The sequence below is a fragment of the Tigriopus californicus genome, chromosome 8 (assembly GCF_007210705.1).
Source record: "Tigriopus californicus strain San Diego chromosome 8, Tcal_SD_v2.1, whole genome shotgun sequence".
Taxonomy (NCBI): Eukaryota; Metazoa; Arthropoda; class Copepoda; order Harpacticoida; family Harpacticidae; genus Tigriopus; species Tigriopus californicus.
The window spans coordinates 4,115,362-4,134,343 of NC_081447.1; the positions used below are offsets into that span (position 1 = coordinate 4,115,362).

The following is an 18,982-nucleotide window of genomic DNA, read 5'->3' on the forward strand; positions in this document are numbered from 1 at the left end:
AAGCCGAAGCCCTCTTACGTAAGTCTACCCTTTAAATCATGCAGATCATCAACAGTAGTACAATAACAGTTCCAGTGAACATACTCGACCATACTGCCATCTACAGAAGTACGTACGTACATACGTACAGCGGACATACAGAAGCTCCTAATGGGCCTGCGATTTGGCGCATATCAAAAGGAACCAACGACTGTCACAATTAGCTTGATCGAAGTGTATGATTGGACGTGGATTTGTAGGTCCACAAAATGGGAACCTGGAGACAACGACTGGTGAACATGAGCACCACGGAAAATTTCTGTCTCAATAGGTTTGGAAGTCTGACATTTTGATATGGGAATACAATGCAAAGAGCATGACACTCGCACATCGCATAAACCATGGTAGTCCATTGAACTTCAAATTTTCACACACATGCACAAAAGGTGGCTCCACGCAATATTTTGAGAAACTTGGCGCGCACATTCACTGATTAGAACCCTGCTCTCTCTATCGCGCAATGACTGAATGACTGTCTGGTTAGGACAGGACCTCGCGTCATTAGGTCATAAAAAAGGGAAATTAGATCATCATCGGTCATAAAATGACACCAACCGGTGGGCAAACGACCTCATAGTCCCAAGCTTTCCTGGACTTATTCCGTGTCCGGTCAATCATGCAAATCAGTTTGCTTTTTTACTATCGGTTCAAGAAGTTGGAAGTCGGCAAAGGAGTTTCTTACCAAGAGTCCCGTTTCGGCACGGGGCAGGAGAGTAATACGGCTTCCTTCCACGAGGGCATTATCCGCCAAGGTCCCTTCGGAGAGTTGCCTGGAACGGAGAATATAGAATTGAAAAACATATCCGCTAGATTGGGGGTTTGTCAGAGGGCGATGCTGGCAGGATTCCTTGGGCCATATGATAGGATAGGGGGGAAGGGCCTATCTGATCTAAGGTGACCAAAGTGATAGCGCTTCCGTCAAGGAGGTGGTGTGGGATCCTCGTCGATCCTATGATAAGGTTTGCCTTTAGGTCCCCATGTCAGATAGTTGATGGTCCCTGATGGGGCAGAAGCCAAGTTTAGGTTTCCTTAAGGGTAATTCATGATTGCATTGTTGTAGTTCTCCACGGCCTGGGTGGACTCCCAGGCCGTGGTTATGGCAAAAGTGCCAAAAGACCCGAGTCATTGCTCGAGTTCTCTTTTCGGCTGGGTTCTTAAGCTTGGGTTGGAGTAGAAGTAGTAGTAGTAGTAGATGAAAGGGGTCCAAAGCCAACAAGGGGTGGTAACCAAGAGAAAGAGAACCTAAGGGAAAGAAAGCGTGAGAGAAAGAGAGAGAGAGAACCAAAGACGGAGTGCCAGCTACGGCAGATTGGTTGCTTTGTTGCTCCTAGCTCAGTCCTCATCTGGCACATTGTGCCGTCTTATGCCACTACTTAGAGAACGAAACGATCCCCCCCCCGCCCTCTTTCCTCCCTTCAGTAGTCAGTCAGTCATGTTCCAAAGAGGCTTAAAGGGGGATAACTGGGGAGGGGGAATCTTCATCGAACAAATACTCAAAGACCCCGGACCCGGTATCAGATTGGTAAAAACGAGGAACCAAAGATAAGAGTGTCATTGAAGACTGCTGTTACTCACCTTTCTCTATAGAGTAGACAGATGCGATCCTTCAATACTTTAAGCTTCTTAGCCACAGTCTTTTTCAGCTCTTCAATGGTGTCATTTCGGTTGACGGCCATGGTGAAAGGACCACCCGTGAACGGGGCAATGGTGACGGCAATCAAGTCCGGATTGGTCAGTACGCCCAGATTGGGCAAGGGATAACTGGGGGGCGTGGTGGTCGATGAATTGGGAGGCGACGAAGCTGCTCCACTCACGGGTTGAGACATTTTCGTGGTGGACGTAGCCGTGGCTGGTTTGGTCTGTTCCGAATTGGTTTCTTTGTCCGTCATGCTAGAGTGTTCGCCAGAACAAAGCTTCAGCTTGCTCAACGTGTGAAGAGAGTTTCACTTTTTCGTCTCAGTGAACAATCTAGGGTTGATAAGTAGCACAAAGCGGAGCTGAAGGCACAGTTAAGATTTTTTTTTTTTTGCGAATCCAGGCAGCCAGCCAATAGATCAATTAGGCGAGAATGTCGACTGTCGGTCAAGGGGCGAAAGTGTCGGTCGGGAACGAATCTACTAGTATTTGGTGGGAATGTCAATCGACCCGATTGAACTTGGACAGATCTCCTTGGATACTGATTGACGGTAGCGGCCTGATCCAGTTGCGAAGTGGAACAATGGGCACTCGACTTAAGTATGACACAAGGAATATAGGAATCCCACACACGGTCCTGAGAGAATAATAATCACTGATAATTCCAGCCTCTCTTGACCGTCAATGCACACACGGGGATGAATGAGTTTCACGAGAAAAGGGAACACGGAGAGGCAAAAGTTACAAGGTAGCGAACAAAAGTGATCAACACTTTTGCTCTGGAGAAACAAGCCCTGAATCACTCAAGTCATGGAAGTGCAAGAAAATCCCGGGATGGAGTAGTTGTTGTCGAATCGGCAAACAACTACCAACACCGAGATTTCACCTCTTACTTCGCTGACACGTGAATGAAACTAACGGTGAGTTGAATCCGAGTGTTGAAGATCCATCCAGTCGACGACGACGTCGGGCTTGGCAATCTCTCTTTTCTCCTCTCTCTTTTTCTCTCTTTCTCTCTTTCTCTCTTTCTCCCTCTCCGTCCGTCCGTCCGTCCGTCCGTCTCCCTCACTGAGGAGTCTCTCTTGTCTCTCTTGTCTCTCTTGCCTTCTTGAGCTTGTTCTTCTCGGTCTCGATCCAAGCAAGCCTCTCTCCGTTGCTTCACAAGCCGTGAACGCAAAAGCTCTCGCAACCGCAGCCAGGTCCAACGTACTGACGGTCTCCCTTGATGTTGTTCCTTATTCTCTGGAGTTGTCTTCTTCGGGCTTCGTTGTCGCCGTCCTCCTCCTCCTCGTTGTCGAGGATGTCGTTGTTATTTTGTATGCGGTGACCCTCTTCCTCGCGTTCTTTGCTTCGTTCTTTCGGGCAATGAGGCAACTTGTTCAGCTACCTTCTCTTCCACTCACTCTCTGACTCAGTTGACTCAGTCACTCTTTCAGGCGACATACAAGGGGATCTTAGGGGTCTGGAGTGGCTTGAATGTGCGCACAGCGAGGCCCCTCGTTTGCGACGCCATCCTCCATACCGCTATCGAGCACGAATGTGGATGTGAGCCGGGACCAGTTGTTGGCATGAAGTCTTGGCCAGTTCAGAGGCAGGCCCATAACCATGACGTACGTGAACACGGGAACACTCATACTTCAACACTACTTACTAGACAGATCCCCGCACCCATCTAACCACCCACTCGTGCACCCGCCCACACGCATGAGAGGCACAAACAAGCGAATCCGAGAGACCGTGGTGTGTGGGGGTGTGCGGGGGGGGAAAGGGGGGGGGGGGGGAAGGATCGAGGCAAAGTAGGTCTCTCGCTAGCTGAACCCGGCCCAAACGAGCTTGACGGACAAGAGGCAGTGAGTAAGCTGGAGCAGAGGAGAGCCAACGTAAACAAGAGAGATCGAAGAGATGTTCCCTCTACTCTCTCGTGGGTCCTCACTTCCCGGCTTACGGCCTCGAATCAAGCCTTGACGAAGTCCTGAAGCCGGTCCAAAACGAACCAAACAAAGAAACACCAGCGTGGGAGCAATTTCGGGGGCACCTTGATTTCCCAACCACCACACAAAGAGATGGATAGCGGGGGAGGCAAAAAGCCAGTGCGAGGCCAGGCTCCGCCAGACGAATCAAGAACAACTGGGAAAATGGGAACAAATCCTGGAGTGATGTGAATAACAGGGTACATTTGGAGATCCGCTCCCGTTCGATCTCCACCCTCGGCTTAGAAACTTTCGTTAACAAAAACAAAACCAGGACCTCGGCGACCGTCCTCGATCCGTTTAAAAGAAAAAGCACGAACCCTGGTGGCCTCCTCGAAGTCACCCACGAGGAAGTTATTTTGAGGAAGCTTTATTTCTGTTGCTAAGATTGACAGGAGGGCATGGAACAATTTCCTCGTCACCCAAGTACGTACAACGGAGTCTACGGTACTTCATTAGCACATCAACTTTATCGCCTTTCACTGACATTGAGGGTAACTGTATGAGTCGTTTATTCACCCGAGTCGCTGACAGGCCTGGATTGGAGTTCCGCGAACGATGGCCCATTCAAGTGCATTGACTAACATGCTTAGCTTGCAACTAGCTTGTCAGCCGCCACGAAACCCAGGATGGTACCAACAAAAAGAGGCTCACTCTCCTGCTTGGCAAGTCTGATGCAAGAATGTAAGAACACAGATGATGGGCTCTCGTGGAACGGATCGCGGACCAACGCACGAACGAACCACCCAAAGAAGAAGGAACGAAGGAACGAAGCAACGAAGGTCGCTGGTCGCTTAACAAGCGTCACTCAAGACTCATAGAGGATGACGAGGCGAGGCTGAGCGTACACAAGTGGTGGAAGAAGTACAGTAGTCGCAAGTAGTAATGCTTTTCTTCTTTCCCCTCTGAATGCACCACACATCTTGGGAGAATCTCCCCGAGAAAAAGCCGGCTTTGCTGAGGTGGGAAGAAAGAAGGGCTCCTTCGATTAGTGACCTGCAACGTGAGAGAGTACGGTTCGTTGGCCTGCGGTTGGTTCGGTCTGGTCTTGTCCTTCTTCACAGACCCACGAAACGAAGAGTGGGAGCCTTTCACGTCTCAGCGACATGATCTATGGAGACCCACCTCGCACTCCGTTTGCATTTGAGTGAGTGCGTGAGATTTGGAACGACTCTTCGACAATTCGTGAGGCCAGGCGCTGCGCCCGCTTTATTGATACACATGACTTCTTCCCGTGGGCGATGGATAGATACAGGGTATTTCTGCCTCAATACCAACCAACAAGAGGTGACGATGAGACTGGGAGATGGGCACAGCCTCCACAGGCCGGATCCAAGAAGACGAGCTTCCGCCCACGAGAGCGGGAACGAGATCCCATAGACACGAGATTTTGGAGCAATGACTAATCAGATCATTAAGATAAGACGAGAGAAAAGGGCGTCTAGGGGCCATTTGAGGATCGGAGGAGCCCCCCTCCACCCACTCTCTTTCTCTCCCTCTCTCGCTCTTGCTCTCTGTCTCGGGTTCCCTCCATTCTTTCTGTGTCCTCGTGGTTCAATTGGGGTGGAACGCTTCGGCATTTTTCCCGTCGCACTCAGGACCTGACCAAATGCAAGAGAGTTACGTTGTAGGATAAATTTTGGAACTTGAAGGCTGCATCTCGCGTTAATGTGCAAGTTGGGAGTAGCACCCTTGACAAAAGACATGAAATGGGTTCAATGAAAATGTGGTTTGAAAAAACGACATTTTAACCGCCAATATCTGCTTGAATGAATGATCATTAAGATAAATAACAATCTAAAACCTAAAATAGTTGCTAAAAGTAGAAAACAATCTTGCAAATAAGCAACGGGATGAATGTAACATAAGCCCAAAATAATGATTGTGGGTGGTAAGAACGATTTGAAAACAGCCAAAAAGGCATATGGCGGGTAAATGGAACAGTATCATTCATCCATAATAGCTCCCCTGAAATATATAGAATTGTCATTTGATTGCGTTTACGATATTCAGTTAAGGCCATCCATTCAGTCACAAACGTGCATCTGATATATACATTAAGAAACAAAATTATAATAAATTGGTGACGTTGCACATTTTTTGATCGATGAATGCTAAGGTAGGAGGAGTGAGCCTCGCCTGGTCAGAAATGGTGAATAATTTGCCAAATAAAGCTCAAATGGTAAATTGAATTAGGCGTGAGAATTGGTGCAAGTGAGACAAATGAAGCAGTGTGACCGATCCGTTGTGATCTTCGTATGACCAGGTTTTAATCAGATCAGATAAATACAATATATTTCAGTTGATAGTTCTTTGCCTTGAATATCTTAGCCACGGAATTGAAAAGCTGTGAAGCAAATTTAACTATTGACATATGATCTGCCACTTAAAGACCATGATAATTTACATATTTATGCATGGTTTAACATCTTTTTCATGTCCTTGGGCAAACTTGGACTTGAAAGTGGCAAATAGACTAGAAAGACAGACGCCTGGCAAATATGAAATCTTGCTTTGCAAGTTTTCTAACCCACAAGCCATCACATCATCCAGCTTTTTAGGTGGACAATGTCATTGCCCCCGTATCAGATTCGTTCCTTGTTTGTGAGTGTGATTGGCGCCTAAAAGTGTCTTGGTGTGGAAGAGATTCGAACCAATGTCTTTTCTTTTACCAGCTAACTACGCTAAACACTACATAACGTCACCTGCACTCCAAAAAATAAATCCACGCCATTTGTGAAGACTATTCTTGCCTTATTTGGGCCGCCTTTTACAACACATTAAATGTGCAAAAAAATATGTTTTCGGACATAAAACGGATAATGGATATTTTTGGCCGTCTCTATCGTCGATCCAGTTCAGGATTATGCTTTACAGCAGCCGTTTTATTCAGGATGCAGGGAAAATTTCGAGGATTAGATGAGCGTTATCATACCTAAGTGCAAAGCTACGAGTATATTTCAAAATGATGATTAATCACATCGTATTTCTTGCATTTTTAATGGATATCAAAACATTACAAGCGTGCATGTTGCATCGATGAACACCTAGTTGGTTGGTTGATTCAAATGCCACTCTCACAATATCTGTCTTCAAACTTGGGTCCTTGTTTGCAATTGGTTGCCACCATTTAAATGATCCACCTCTTTTGCCACGAAAATGGCCACGGAGCTAGGCACTCAAATACTTTTCCGGATGTGTGGTGAGGTTTAACACCAACCAAATCTTCTTTTTGATATTTGCTAGGCTTCAAATATGCAGTGGCCTTCATTGAATCGCGCTCTAAGCTAATAAACCCTGTGCTTCTGCACTGTAATACAGAAGTACGAGTGAGTGCCAACACCTACAGTAATAATAACCAAGCGGAACAATGACAAGCCAATGATTCACCAAGCTTCAGTTCTCAATGCCAACTGCTAATTATGATGTGCATTGTAAGTTGATGTTGTTGTCTAAGTAGAGTTTACGCTCAATTTGTGCATTCACAGAAGTGCATTTCTGTATTATTAGTTAGGATGAGTCCAAGTTGTATCTAAAATGTATCATGCAGACAGACACCGGTAGAATTCACTTAAAAAGGGTCACTCGGAATTTTTTTTTAGATCTCAGAGGCTTGAACAAATGATGCCCAAATATTTGTTGAAATGTGACGGGTTTTTTTCGGGAGAAAAAAAAGAACACGTTTTTTATGGCGTCGATAATCTTTATATAGCATCTTTCTGGACAACGAACAGCCGAGTTACTATTCAATGCAATGCCTAGCTAACTAGTTTGAAAAAGGCGAGAGCAGAAGTTTGTACGGATCAGAAATTATAACAATGTATAAACATAGTCAAATAAAAATATGTATTTGAAAGTTTACGTTAAGTAGAAAAGAAACAAAGAATTCGTGATGGGCTGGTTTCTTTTTTTTTCTTTTTTTCCAAAATTCTTTTCGGTTATTTTTTTACCAATAGAGGCGAATGAGTTCCCCGTATGTCATAATTGATAGAAGATTTTTTTCTTTTTGTGCGGACTTCCTTACCGCTACCGGGATTGGAATCCCAGCAGTTTATAACGAGAAGATTATTTATTTTACTAGACTTTTATCTACATATATTATTTGATCGACCAACGAATTGGAGTTGGCTGATCTTTGAATATAAGGTTGATCTGGAATTTTAGTCAAAAACTTGTCCAAGTCTGACTTAAATCTTGCAACTGGATCAACGCCTCCGTAAGCCCTACGAATATTTGAGGGCAACAAATTGAACAATGAAGGAGCCCGAGAAAGAAGAGAGTTGGACTTCATTGTTTTAACTAGCCTGGATTCTCGAGGGCTTGAAGGTGCTCTCAAAACGCACGTTAANGATCGACCAACGAATTGGAGTTGGCTGATCTTTGAATATAAGGTTGATCTGGAATTTTAGTCAAAAACTTGTCCAAGTCTGAGTACCGTAGAATCCCAACCTTTCTAACCTCTCCCAATACGAGAGCTCTCTCATATCTTCAATGTTCCTAGTAAAACATCTTTGGACCTGCTCTAGCTTTTTGCAAACCTGCTGAACTTATTGGAGCCCAAATGGGCGAGGCATATTCAAGATGCGGCTGAACAATCGACTTGTACAGAGTTAGCATCGTGACTGATTTGGTCACATAATGCGTTCGAATTTGCCGCTCAAGGACACCCGTGAGCGAAAGAAAGGCTGGTTTGGGATTGTTGATAAAAACGATCTAAATGTCGCTTGAAACTTAACAATGGATCATCTAGTAAACAGAATCGTCGAAGTGAGCATGGTAGCAGATTATAGAGGGCTGGTGCTTGGTTTAGTAAAAAAGAGGATTTCAAGGTCTTTACCAACTTTGTATCTGATGGGTTGAAACTAAGGTTGATTTCAAACCTGATGCCTCTTCTGTCACTAACGTTATATTTTATTCCCGAGTTGCGACAAAGTGCATGGAGACCTTTAAAAACATTAAGGATTAGGTAACGTTCGTGCCTACGCCGAATACTATATAATTCAAGGGATTGAAGTCTTTCCCAATTTTTTCCCCATGTTTATGTTTCAAAGTCTTCAATCAACATTAGTTTGGCAAATTGTGAATGTTTCTTCGGATGTTGATTGGACTTGGAATCAAAATTGCCGTTGCTGAAGAAAAATGAAGCGCCTTGGTTCAAAAACAGCTTTTCAATACTAACAAGAGAGGTCGTCTTGATCGGTGCGGAAGCAAATAGGTTAGATGTAACCTGACATCTGGTGAAACTTCAAAGAGTAACAACTTTTCTTACCGAGCTTCTCCGTTGTTTGCAAGAAAGAGATTATTTTTTCTGTATCAATTTAGCTGCCATTATTAATTTGATAATCACGAATCCTATCAAGATGATTGTGAATCAGGTCTAGATTCAAGTGGAATATTCTGGTTTGTGTACAAAGCCATCTGTGACAAACGTTTAATGGCTACGTACGCACTTGACGTTTCACCTTTCCCCATGGTCACACTTTACAATGAAAAAAAATCTAACAGATCAAAATCCATTATATCTTCTGGACAACCATATTTATTGATACTGTTGAGACACATGATCAAAGCATCATTGTTCTATATCCCCTATCATACTCTCCCTATTTTTTTAGAAACTACCAGTCTCATAGCCAGTACTATAACAGCAAAGTCATTTGACGACTCTTGATGAAATGCCTCACTTTGAAGGGGAAAGAATTTTGAAATGTTCTCAAGTACTTCACGTTTGAATTATCCTGTTTACGGATAGTTTCTGTGGTTTTGGGTGGCAAAAACGATTTTTGCTATTTCCCCCAAGGGCCTCCTGTCTGGTCACCATGATCACGTGCCTAAGGCCTGGGCAAAACTAATCAGCGTTGCCAATAGATCTCGTTTCTGACGCATAGTGTTAAGTCATGGGGAAAACGTTAGGTAAGACAGCTCTCTGGGTAAGAATGTCCATGGACTACAAGATACATGATGGACTTGGAGGTGTTTTTCAATCAATTCGCAGAAGTTTCGCGTAGAGTCTATTTTCGAAATCCAAGAATGATATAATCAAATTTGATCGTAATAATTAACTGCATGGGCAAGTTGCGGGGGTCAAAAAGAGACCAAAAATCTACAAGCATAGTCGTTCTAGAAGCTAGGTAATGTTGAAATACAGTGGTTGGAATTAATGATGGGATCAAACAAATTTTCAAAGTCAAGGTTGTCAGAAAACTTGGGTAGTGAAAGCATCAGCCGATTTTAATGCAAAGTGAAAACTTAAGATCAAATTACATTTTGGGGCTAACTAATGGGTTTCTAACATTCCACTTGTAATGTCATATGCCATTGAAAATGTCAATTCGTGGGCTTAGTTGCAACTCCCGTGATTAATTATTTGATCACATCAGTAGTTTAAATTTCTCATGCATTTCTACAAAAACACCCCTACACATATTTCCAACAGTGTTGTTTAAGTAATAATAAAGATAGAATACAATTAGTTGAGTCTAGCTGCAGTATTGTTTTGGTATAGCAACCTTTTTCCAATCTGCCAATCCTGGTTTGATCCCAGGCTAGTTGAGTCCAAGCTTCTTTGCAATATTCAATTGAAAATTGGTTTTTCTGTATTGGGACACCCGTCATCAGATGGTAGGCTGACTGAGAGAGCTGCCATCTGACTCCAAACAAACAAGTGAATGGATAATATGAGTTACAGTATTTATTGAGTTATATTGAATTAGAAAACTATTTTTTTATATTGACTCTCAAGAGACAAAAAGTACCGCCCTCTAAGAACTGAACTTCATGCGTCCTCTTGAACTTTTGACAGCAGTGCTTCCAGACAAATGGTAAATAAAGGTGGCAAATAATTGTCAAACAGCGCTAGCAAAAGTCTCAGCTGACAAGACTGTCCCTCTGCATGGTGCCTTTTAGGGAACTCTCTTTCTTTTTCCTTTCTTCCATAACATAAAACAGCATATGCCCAAAGCTGGCAAGGCAAATGCAGAAGCAGGGCTTGTTTGGCAGAAGGCTTTAAGATAAATTCAATTGGTTATTCCTGCAAAGACAACCAAAAAATGCGTTCTTGTAATAGAAAAGCTCAACCATAATTTAATGGAAAATATTGGTGCTTCAACTTTTCAACAGAAGGCCCCATTGCAATGATTTTCACGGACCAAGACAGAGTGCTCTCCTTAAGAGCCAGGCTCTATAGGACGTCCTTCTTACTCTCAACCTCTTGTTTTTGTTGAGATCAAATCTCAGGAGTCCAAAGTTCCTCCTAACATCATGGAAACTCATCATGATGTTGGGGATTTTACCACTTCTGGTCCTAAATCTTGAACAAGCACAAGCCTACCAAGTCCAAATAGACGTTATGATAGCTGGTTTCCTTGGGAAGATACGGCTCACTCTATCCTCTGACCTGGCATCCCAAACAAAATCAAAAAAGTCCATCTGGCTCTGAAACCTTGCCATTGGCTAAGCGTTCAGTGCTCTCGTCTGACCCAACACTCTTTCATTCGATCGCTACATTTTAGCAACCCTAAGCCTCTGCCGTGACTGTCACTGTCTTTCTTCTTATGGGATCTGTGCCTTTCTTCGATCCGTTCTGGTTCTAGTCCATTGTCGTCATTTGTACTAAGCTCGATATCAAAGCACGTCTGTTCCTAAAGCTTGGCAACAGCGCTGCCAGATGGTCTCCCCCGAAGCCAAAGTAACCAAAGATGGCTCACTTTTGAAATTCAATGAGCACCGAGAAGATGGCTTCCATTATCGGTTACTTATATGAATCATACTCTGGCCCTACATTACCAGAGGTGAAGGTCACTAATACTCAAGATCTACCCTCAAGATCTGCCCATGGCCATTTTGGCCAACCCTACGCCTCATTCTCGAGCAACGCTCGCCAAGAGTGACGTTATGTAGTGGCCACAGTCGAGACAATACACCCTGGTCGTGGCTAGTCCTCAGATAGTGTGGCATGTTCCTCCTTTGAACAAGTGATCGACGGCCATTTTAAAGTCCCATCCACCCCCGGGTATCTTCATCGGCCATTGAGTTAGACCCGCCCCAAGTGCGAGTGCGTGTGTGGGTCAGCTTCGAGGTAGCTTACTTGGGACCTCTTGGATGACGAACCTCGAGGATTTTGGATCGATTCCTAGGTGTGCGTGAGACAAGTCAAAATTCCGCCATCCGGGCTCAAACCTCGGACTTCTCCTCGGGAGGTTCCAACACCCCAGGTAGTAATAGGATCATGTCTAAATTAGGATTCAGATGGATAACCCAACGAACTAATAGGTTGATCATGGCGCAGCCAAGGGGATCGTTCGTTCGACTGACTGCCATTTTGTATCGATGTTATGCTCCACCATTTTCCTCTTTGAAATATTCAACCAACCAGATTTTTATATAAGGATTTGACGCATACACTTCTATATTGATTCATTACTTTAAGCCACGATGCTTTGTCACGATTTGATACGGCCAAGGCGGATGTATGGTACATACACTTCTATATTGATTCATTACTTTAAGCCACGATGCTTTGTCACGATTTGAAAAACTAGTAACTGATAAACAATGAATGACCACAACTAAATAGCACAATTCATTGATGGAGAAGAAAGAACACAGTCATTGATTTTGGAATTTCAGCCCGGTTCTTTGCCCGGAGTAAGTATGTCCCAGCCAAGTTTAGAGCTTCCCAACCCATCATCTTGGGCATATCCTTAAGCACCCCTGAGACTTTGTGCCACGGCTCAACCGTGTGGGTTGGTCAGACCCGCTGGGAAACCAATCACGTCTAGTCCATCAGATCGGGTATTGAGCAGGACATCCGTGACGTTAAAAGGGTCAATGGGCCAGATGATTTGAATGATTTGAAACCATGCTTCATCCGTTGATGGCCCTTGATTTCTCATTCTTCAAATCGTAATGGTGTCCACCGGCCAATCAATCCATGACGAGACATTTGATCGGATTGCGCTGAGCTAGCATGTCCTGAATGCCGGTGACCTAATAAGCCCTAGGGCTTATCACCTGAAATCAGGCCGTGGCCTCGTGTCTCGCTTTGCCGCCTTCCAAAACTGGGAATCGAAATGTCAAATTAACGTCTTGTGTATTGTTTTTCTTCTGGGTCCGTTCGCAGGTCTCCGCGTCCTGCTCAGCTCTCAAAGCCGCACTTCGTGTGGGCAACGTGGACTTCGAGCGAGTCGATCGGGCGGAGGTTTGGATCGTGACTGGACCTGATATCAAGCTCAGCTGAGGCCAACTCCTCCTCACTTTTCCGTTTGAGCCACCCTAACCGAGAACTACTCTCCGAATTTTCCGAAATCATCGCCGTAAGTTTCGGCGAACCATCCCAGTTCAGTGAAGGGATGCCATGTGATGCGTTTCGTCTACTTTGTTTTCAGCCAATCGAGGGTCTGATATTCGTTTTCAACCCGTCTAGTCGGATTCCCGAACTGAACCCATTAGAGCCCCTCCCCCACCCATCCCTATATTTTTTTCCCGCTCTCAACCTTTCCCAATTGCCATGAAGCTCGAGCGAAGTGAGGAGTGTTCTTTGAACCCAAAAGAGGTTCAAAATTGTCCGTATGTACGAATGAGTGAAGATGAACGCCTGCTAATGCAACAGATCGCCTATTCCGGCGATCAAGAAGAGGCATTTCTAATTTGTGACCAAGCCAAAATGGTCCAAGCGCTCGACGGCTGGACCCAGTCGTTTCCGGATATCAAACCGTCTTTTGGTAAGTTGTTTGTCCATCGGTGACAAAACTACAGAAATGGCTTCAGACCGCGACTCTGAAAAACTGATGACCAATCTCGAATCCCTTAAGGCCAAAGGGTATTTTACGAGATTCATTGGGTCAGGAAGATATGTTTAAAGACGTGGTCTGACAAATGCTGATTATCTTGTGCAAGTCTTTGTCTTGCATTGCATCATGGCCAAGTTTAGTTGTGATTGCAATCAGTAGATCATCTGTTAAACGATATCTTATTTGTATGTCTATGAAACTGGAAATTGGCCTGTTTCAACCCCAAATTGTGTTATAAAATAGCTCTTCTCAGCTTGGATGTAATTCAAACATCCTGTACTTTCCGTAACATTGCTCTACTATTGTTGGCTTTCACCATTTCAGATGTCTTTCAAAATGGTCAGGAGCTTGTGCTCCAGATGTTCCAGGGTCGAGGTTGCTCTTTCGTTTGCAAGAACAAGGACGAAATTGCCAAGGTGGTCAAGGCCGGGATCCCCGGTGAGGACATCATCCTGGAGAATTCCATGTTGGTGGCTTCGCATTTGAAAGTGGCTGCCCGGGAGAATGTGGGCACCGTTGTGTTCCGCTCTCCGAAGGATTTGACGAAAGTCAAGAAAAGCCATCCTAATGCCAAGTAAGTCGAGTTTTGGTCCATCCTGGCAAAGATAGTGTTACATGTTGCCATGGAAATGAGTCTGTTGGTCAGAAATGCATCTCACACGAAAACAATGATATATGCGGACTATCATCGGTGAAAACATGGCCTCCACTGCAAGCTTGTCTTCGTTCTTCGAGGGAATTGAGGTTGAGGTATTTCAAGCGAAATTACCCCCCTGGTTTTCCTTATTGGAGTGGCCAGATTATAGCAACATAAGGGTATCGGTCTAAACACTCAAAAAGTAATTATTCTTGAGCTCCACGGCTGATGGATGCAAATACCATGCACCTACAGATCAGCCTTCGTTGGGGTCACATTACATAGTTGTGTAAGCCATAACATACGTTTACAAACTTAAGCATTAAAGCTATGAGAGAACTGAACACAGCTTGTTCATCAACTTTGGATTTTGACCAATATTCAGTGCATGATGAAATTCAATGACAAGGTAATAAATAAAGAGAGCTAGAGTTCAACGGTTTAAGAGGTAACGCCAACAATTTTCCTCTTGGTTAGAGACGTGGTTTGATAGTTAACGCAGTTCTCTGGCATGAGAGGTCCTTGGTTCGACCCTGCTGCCCGACCTCTCTCAAGGAAACTCAAGACACCCACAGACGTAGAACCTTAGTAATACGTACCTGACAACCTTGTCCTTTTCGAGACACTTTACTTTTATTGTTTTCTACGTAGAGAAGGCGTTTCGGATGGAAGCAAAATAATGGTTGAGATGCCCGCAGGCTTCATGCCCCAACAATATCGTCTGTCGAAGCATGAGATCTTAATACCCCAGTAATTTCATGTATGACCAGAGCGCCTCCAATGAGTTCCTAAAGCGAGACAATAGAGAGGGAAAGCAAGTTTTTTTCCCCGTGGGCAATTTTCTGCCTCAGAATCTCGTTAACGGGAACGTGGGAAGAAAGGAGCACTTCTAACAGACCGAATCAATGTACTGGAAGTCTGATCTCATTAAGTATTGATGATAATTTAGAGGAAATGACTGCCCGAAAATAGAGCAAATAATTCTTGATTTGTGAATGCCGATCGAATCTCTCATCCATCTGGTTTGTAGACTTTTCCTCGCGATTGATTGGTCCTCGCTGAACGAAGCCAATGAGTTGGCCTTGGAATCGATCCAAAATGCCACGGACTTGGATCTTCACGTGACTGGCGTGTTTATGGTTGGGCACCTCCCCATTGGCAAGGCCCAAAAGGCCTTGGGACATCTCCGGTTGCTCTTTGACAAGATCCAAGAATTTGGCCCCCAAGACTTCGAGATAATTCATCTTGGAGCCTTGGGATCCATTCCAGAAGAGGTAAGAAACCCTCCCTTTTTTGAACGAACTCAGGCCCAAGTTTTATGGTTCATCAATTGATTGTTACTTACGGGCTTACGGAGAAGAGAGAACATTCAAGTTGCCTTGGACCTTCAATTTGTGAGCAAGGCTCGTTTTCCTCTTCCCCCCTCCTTTTCATCAAGGCTTGATTTCCTGTTCCATCGACCTTTCTGATTCCGATCGGTTTTCCTTCTCATTTACATTCCAGGACCTGATCAATGGTCTCAAATCAAACTTCCCAGACAACGAGGGGCGTGTCCTTGAAATCCAAGGCTGCCTTCCCAATGGTCTTTTGGAGTCGGCCTTCAGCCTTTGCGCCCGAATCGTGGGCAAACGTGCCTACCAATCGAATTCCCAATCCCGTCGAGCCTACGTTCTGAACGAGGGTGTCTATGGATGCTTCAATCAGGAGCTTCACGCGGACGACACGCCCACTTTCCAACCTCGACCCTTCGATTCGAGCGAGAACCTCCAATTTCCCACCATGTTGATTGGACCCTCTGGGGATGCAACTGATGAGCTGGAAGGCGAATTCGGTCTGCCCGATCTCGAGGAAGGTGATTGGATCGTGTTCCCCAATATAGGACGCCATGCTTTGGGATCGGCCAACCCGAAATCCTATGAAGCTTTTGCTGCTCCTTCGGTTTGGTCCGAGAGTGAGAACCAGCTTGGATTATGGTAAGAAGGAAGGTCTTGTCTAGATGGCCAGTTATTGAATTGGGGCTTTCTAACCCTCGGTGGTTTATTTCACAGGATTTTCATGGAAGAGCCCTTGAACAATGGTTGTTGCAAATCCCAACGGAGCAATAGCAACAATGCAAGTGTCAATGGGATCACCCTTGAGCAGTTGCAGGTGTCATTGCAAGATTACCACTTCGAAGACCTTCTGCCCGAGATGCTGTCCTTGACTGGCCTTGATATGTGACTAGGCTCCTATCTATCATATTTGTCCCCGAGAATAACATGCTCGACCGATTCTATTCCGATTCTCCTGGGCGTCAAAGGGAAATATTTGCTTGGATCAAGAGAACTTGGATCATACTTGGCTTCCTGTACCTTTTGTCAATCTATTGTTTTGTCTTTGACATCATTGGCCCACTAAAGTATACGTTGCAACTTGCTACATTATGACCCCACATCCTTGTCGTAGTTCGTGAATGTTACCCATAAACCCAATTTGTCAGTGCTGGTACGAAGAAAAATGAAACTTATTCGAAACCGTTCAAAGGTCTATCTAATATTTAGGTAATAAATAGACATTCAATCATTCACTGAGAAAGAAGCCAAAATTGGCAAGGTATTCTCTTGTATTCTTATCACAAACTAGTTAAGTGTCCATTCGCTCTCGATGTCTCCGGATGAACTCGACATAAGTGATGTAGCCATCGTCGTTCATATCATAAAACTTCAATTCTATGTCCATTTCTTCCACGAGCTCGTCGTCAATGAGAAAATTGGAGTTCTCAGCCTCGTGTCCATGTTCCACTAGAGCAATAATATCGTTGTGAAGAAGCAACCCTCATTAACAACAGAACAAAAGGGCCCTACCGTTCATTTTGTGCAGGGATTTTATCAGCTCCAAACCATCCACCCGACCATTTTTGTCCAGATCAAAGTTCCTGAAGTATTGGGCCAACAATTGAGGCTCATCCAGTGTATCCAAGCTGATATATTCCTCTTTCAAGTGTTCTTTCATGTGTCTGTAAAATGGCAAGTAGCAGGTTTTTTACTAATATAATTAATTGATCTTGCTGATTGACCATAATTCTTAGAAGTCTTCTTTAACTGACATTTTTAGCACGATCTTGCTCTTTAAAGTGAAGATATGACAGTAGATCTAAGTACTAGCGATTCTCATAGGGTTCCTCATTCTCGGTGTTCTCAATGTTTTGTTCGTTGAACTGCGCCTCAACGTAAAAATCGTTGATCACAACTAAACCACGGAATTCCAATACGGTTCCGAGGTTGATTGAATGGACAAGTTTTCTCGTATAACATACGGTTTGTGCCGTAACCCAATGATTAGGTATTCCCAATAATAGCCCAAGGAATGTTTATCCAATTAGTATGCATCCGCAGTATGAGACCGGGTGAATGTGTTTGGTCTTAAAGAGTACATACAGAGAGGTTCTTAAACAACACAGAGATTGTTGTGATTCCTACTGAGACGAACATAGTTAAATATTTATTCTAGGCACAGGGTTGGCCTAATAAAGTGTCGCAAATGAAATTAGTGACTGTTCTGAACTTAATATTTACAAACTTGTCTTTGTTGCTAATAATTGTACCTCGGGAAAAAAGTTGCCTTTGAGCCAAAACAATTTTTCTCAGGGTTGAGAAAAATGCAAAAAACTTGAGAAAATATGAAAAAAAGTTATGAAAATATACGAAAAAAAGTTGTAAATATGCCAAAAGAACCTGTAATAATGCAAAAAGAACTGCTGCAATGGAAAAACGGTCGTTTTTATCCCCATTTGGATCTCTTGGCTGTATTTTTATCTGTTACAGAATCTAGGCACCCAACTGTATTTACTGGGCTATTGAGTTTATATTTTTGGGTCGGTTCAACCCATGACGGTAGATGTAGCCCAATTGCAAGCTCTCTTTTCAGCAGGCTTTCCCAAACCAAAAAAAGGGATTTTGAATCTGATATATTCAATTCTTTGGTACACCAAATATTGTTGAGAGTTTAAGTTGCCACAGCTAGACAAATCATGATCTTTCCTTTTGATTATGCCGGAGATCATATTCTTTGCAGCAGTTAGTAAAGCCAGTTAAACCCTAACCAAAAATTGGTAAAAGGTTCTGGCTGATGAGTTCATCATTCATCTGATCATGCTGCACGGAATTAGATAAAAAGGTCCAAATCAAGAAACAACAAGTTAAAAAGGAAGCAGATAAGGACCCAAAAGTAAATAAGTGCAATCATTTCATAGTTGTCCTATCTTCCCACATTATTTCTTTTCTACATTTGTGCACTTTTTGGTCTCTATATTTGCCCCTTTGACAGTTCTAGCTACTTCACATTTGAATCACATTAAAGTTCGATTGTATTGCAAGGGAAAAAATAATAATGAACAAAAACACATGGTTAGCGGAAGTTGTCACAATTCCCAATGTTTGAACGATTAACTGACAAGAATTTTGAAGTTACTTACGATTTTATCAACGATTTAAGCGATCGGCTATTATGTTTAAGCTACAGTAAGCATTTTATTTGATATTATTGCCAATTCAGTCCTTCAGGGGCTTCAAGAAAGGCGGAATAAGTTGCAGTTCCAATTTCCTTAGAGTTAAGGTGAGGATGAATTCTGTGTTTAATGGTGATGAATTCGCTGTGAGCAAATACCATTTCAATCAGGAGATATTTTTTCTGGCTAAAACTGCACTCAAAGGGCAACCTACAAACATTTATTCCAGACAATGCATGTTNTCGGGAAAGCACGCTTATCATTGAGGCCGAGATGAGTAAGTTTGTTCCAAGAATTGGGAGCCAATTGATGATTAGAGCGTGTTTGCTTTGTTCCTGAAAACACTTCCGACCAGGTTCTACGGCTCAAAATGATGTTCCCATAATTGCTGTCCACAACGTTGTGGGCATAAGTGAGCCAGTGA

The 18,982-nt window shown here is 43.7% G+C and overlaps 3 protein-coding genes and 1 long non-coding RNA gene across 4 annotated transcripts in view; 1 reads left to right on the plus strand and 3 right to left on the minus strand.

Annotated features, from left to right (window-relative positions):
• Positions 1-3,166, minus strand: part of LOC131885070 (midnolin homolog) — a 28,670-nt gene extending 25,504 nt beyond the window's left edge. Inside the window, exons 1-2 of the mRNA XM_059232995.1 lie at positions 1,615-3,166; positions 722-809 (exon numbers count right to left, since the gene is read on the minus strand). Coding sequence (XP_059088978.1) covers positions 722-809; positions 1,615-1,928 — 402 coding nt within the window. The 5' untranslated portion in view covers positions 1,929-3,166. The remainder of the gene's footprint in view (positions 1-721; positions 810-1,614) is intronic.
• Positions 3,167-11,546: 8,380 nt separating this feature from the next.
• LOC131885971 (ornithine decarboxylase-like) lies at positions 11,547-16,634 on the plus strand. Its single transcript, XM_059234186.1, has 7 exons — positions 11,547-11,857; positions 12,766-12,958; positions 13,031-13,366; positions 13,760-14,009; positions 15,103-15,346; positions 15,576-16,045; positions 16,121-16,634. Exons 3-7 carry the CDS (start codon positions 13,153-13,155, stop codon positions 16,290-16,292), a joined length of 1,350 nt encoding a protein of 449 aa, XP_059090169.1. The 5' UTR covers positions 11,547-11,857; positions 12,766-12,958; positions 13,031-13,152; the 3' UTR covers positions 16,293-16,634.
• LOC131885976 (uncharacterized) lies at positions 13,759-14,897 on the minus strand. The gene is made up of 2 exons (XR_009373892.1): positions 14,672-14,897; positions 13,759-14,031 (listed from the first exon to the last, which is right to left on the minus strand). It is a non-coding gene; the product is annotated as an uncharacterized LOC131885976 (long non-coding RNA).
• The window catches only part of LOC131885974 (multiple coagulation factor deficiency protein 2 homolog), a 4,541-nt gene continuing 2,190 nt past the window's right edge, over positions 16,632-18,982 (minus strand). The window contains exons 3-4 of the mRNA XM_059234191.1: positions 16,916-17,067; positions 16,632-16,852 (exon numbers count right to left, since the gene is read on the minus strand). Of these exons, the coding sequence (XP_059090174.1) occupies positions 16,695-16,852; positions 16,916-17,067 (310 nt within the window). The 3' untranslated portion in view covers positions 16,632-16,694. The remainder of the gene's footprint in view (positions 16,853-16,915; positions 17,068-18,982) is intronic.

Excerpts from the sequence above, each read along its gene's own strand:
- LOC131885971 (XM_059234186.1), top strand. The coding sequence starts at position 13,153 with ATGAAGCTCGAGCGAAGTGAGGAGTGTTCTTTGAACCCAAAAGAGGTT. Across the intron at positions 13,367-13,759 it reads GGATATCAAACCGTCTTTTG|ATGTCTTTCAAAATGGTCAG; the intron begins GTAAGTTGTTTG and ends TCACCATTTCAG. Across the intron at positions 16,046-16,120 it reads GAGAACCAGCTTGGATTATG|GATTTTCATGGAAGAGCCCT; the intron begins GTAAGAAGGAAG and ends TTTATTTCACAG.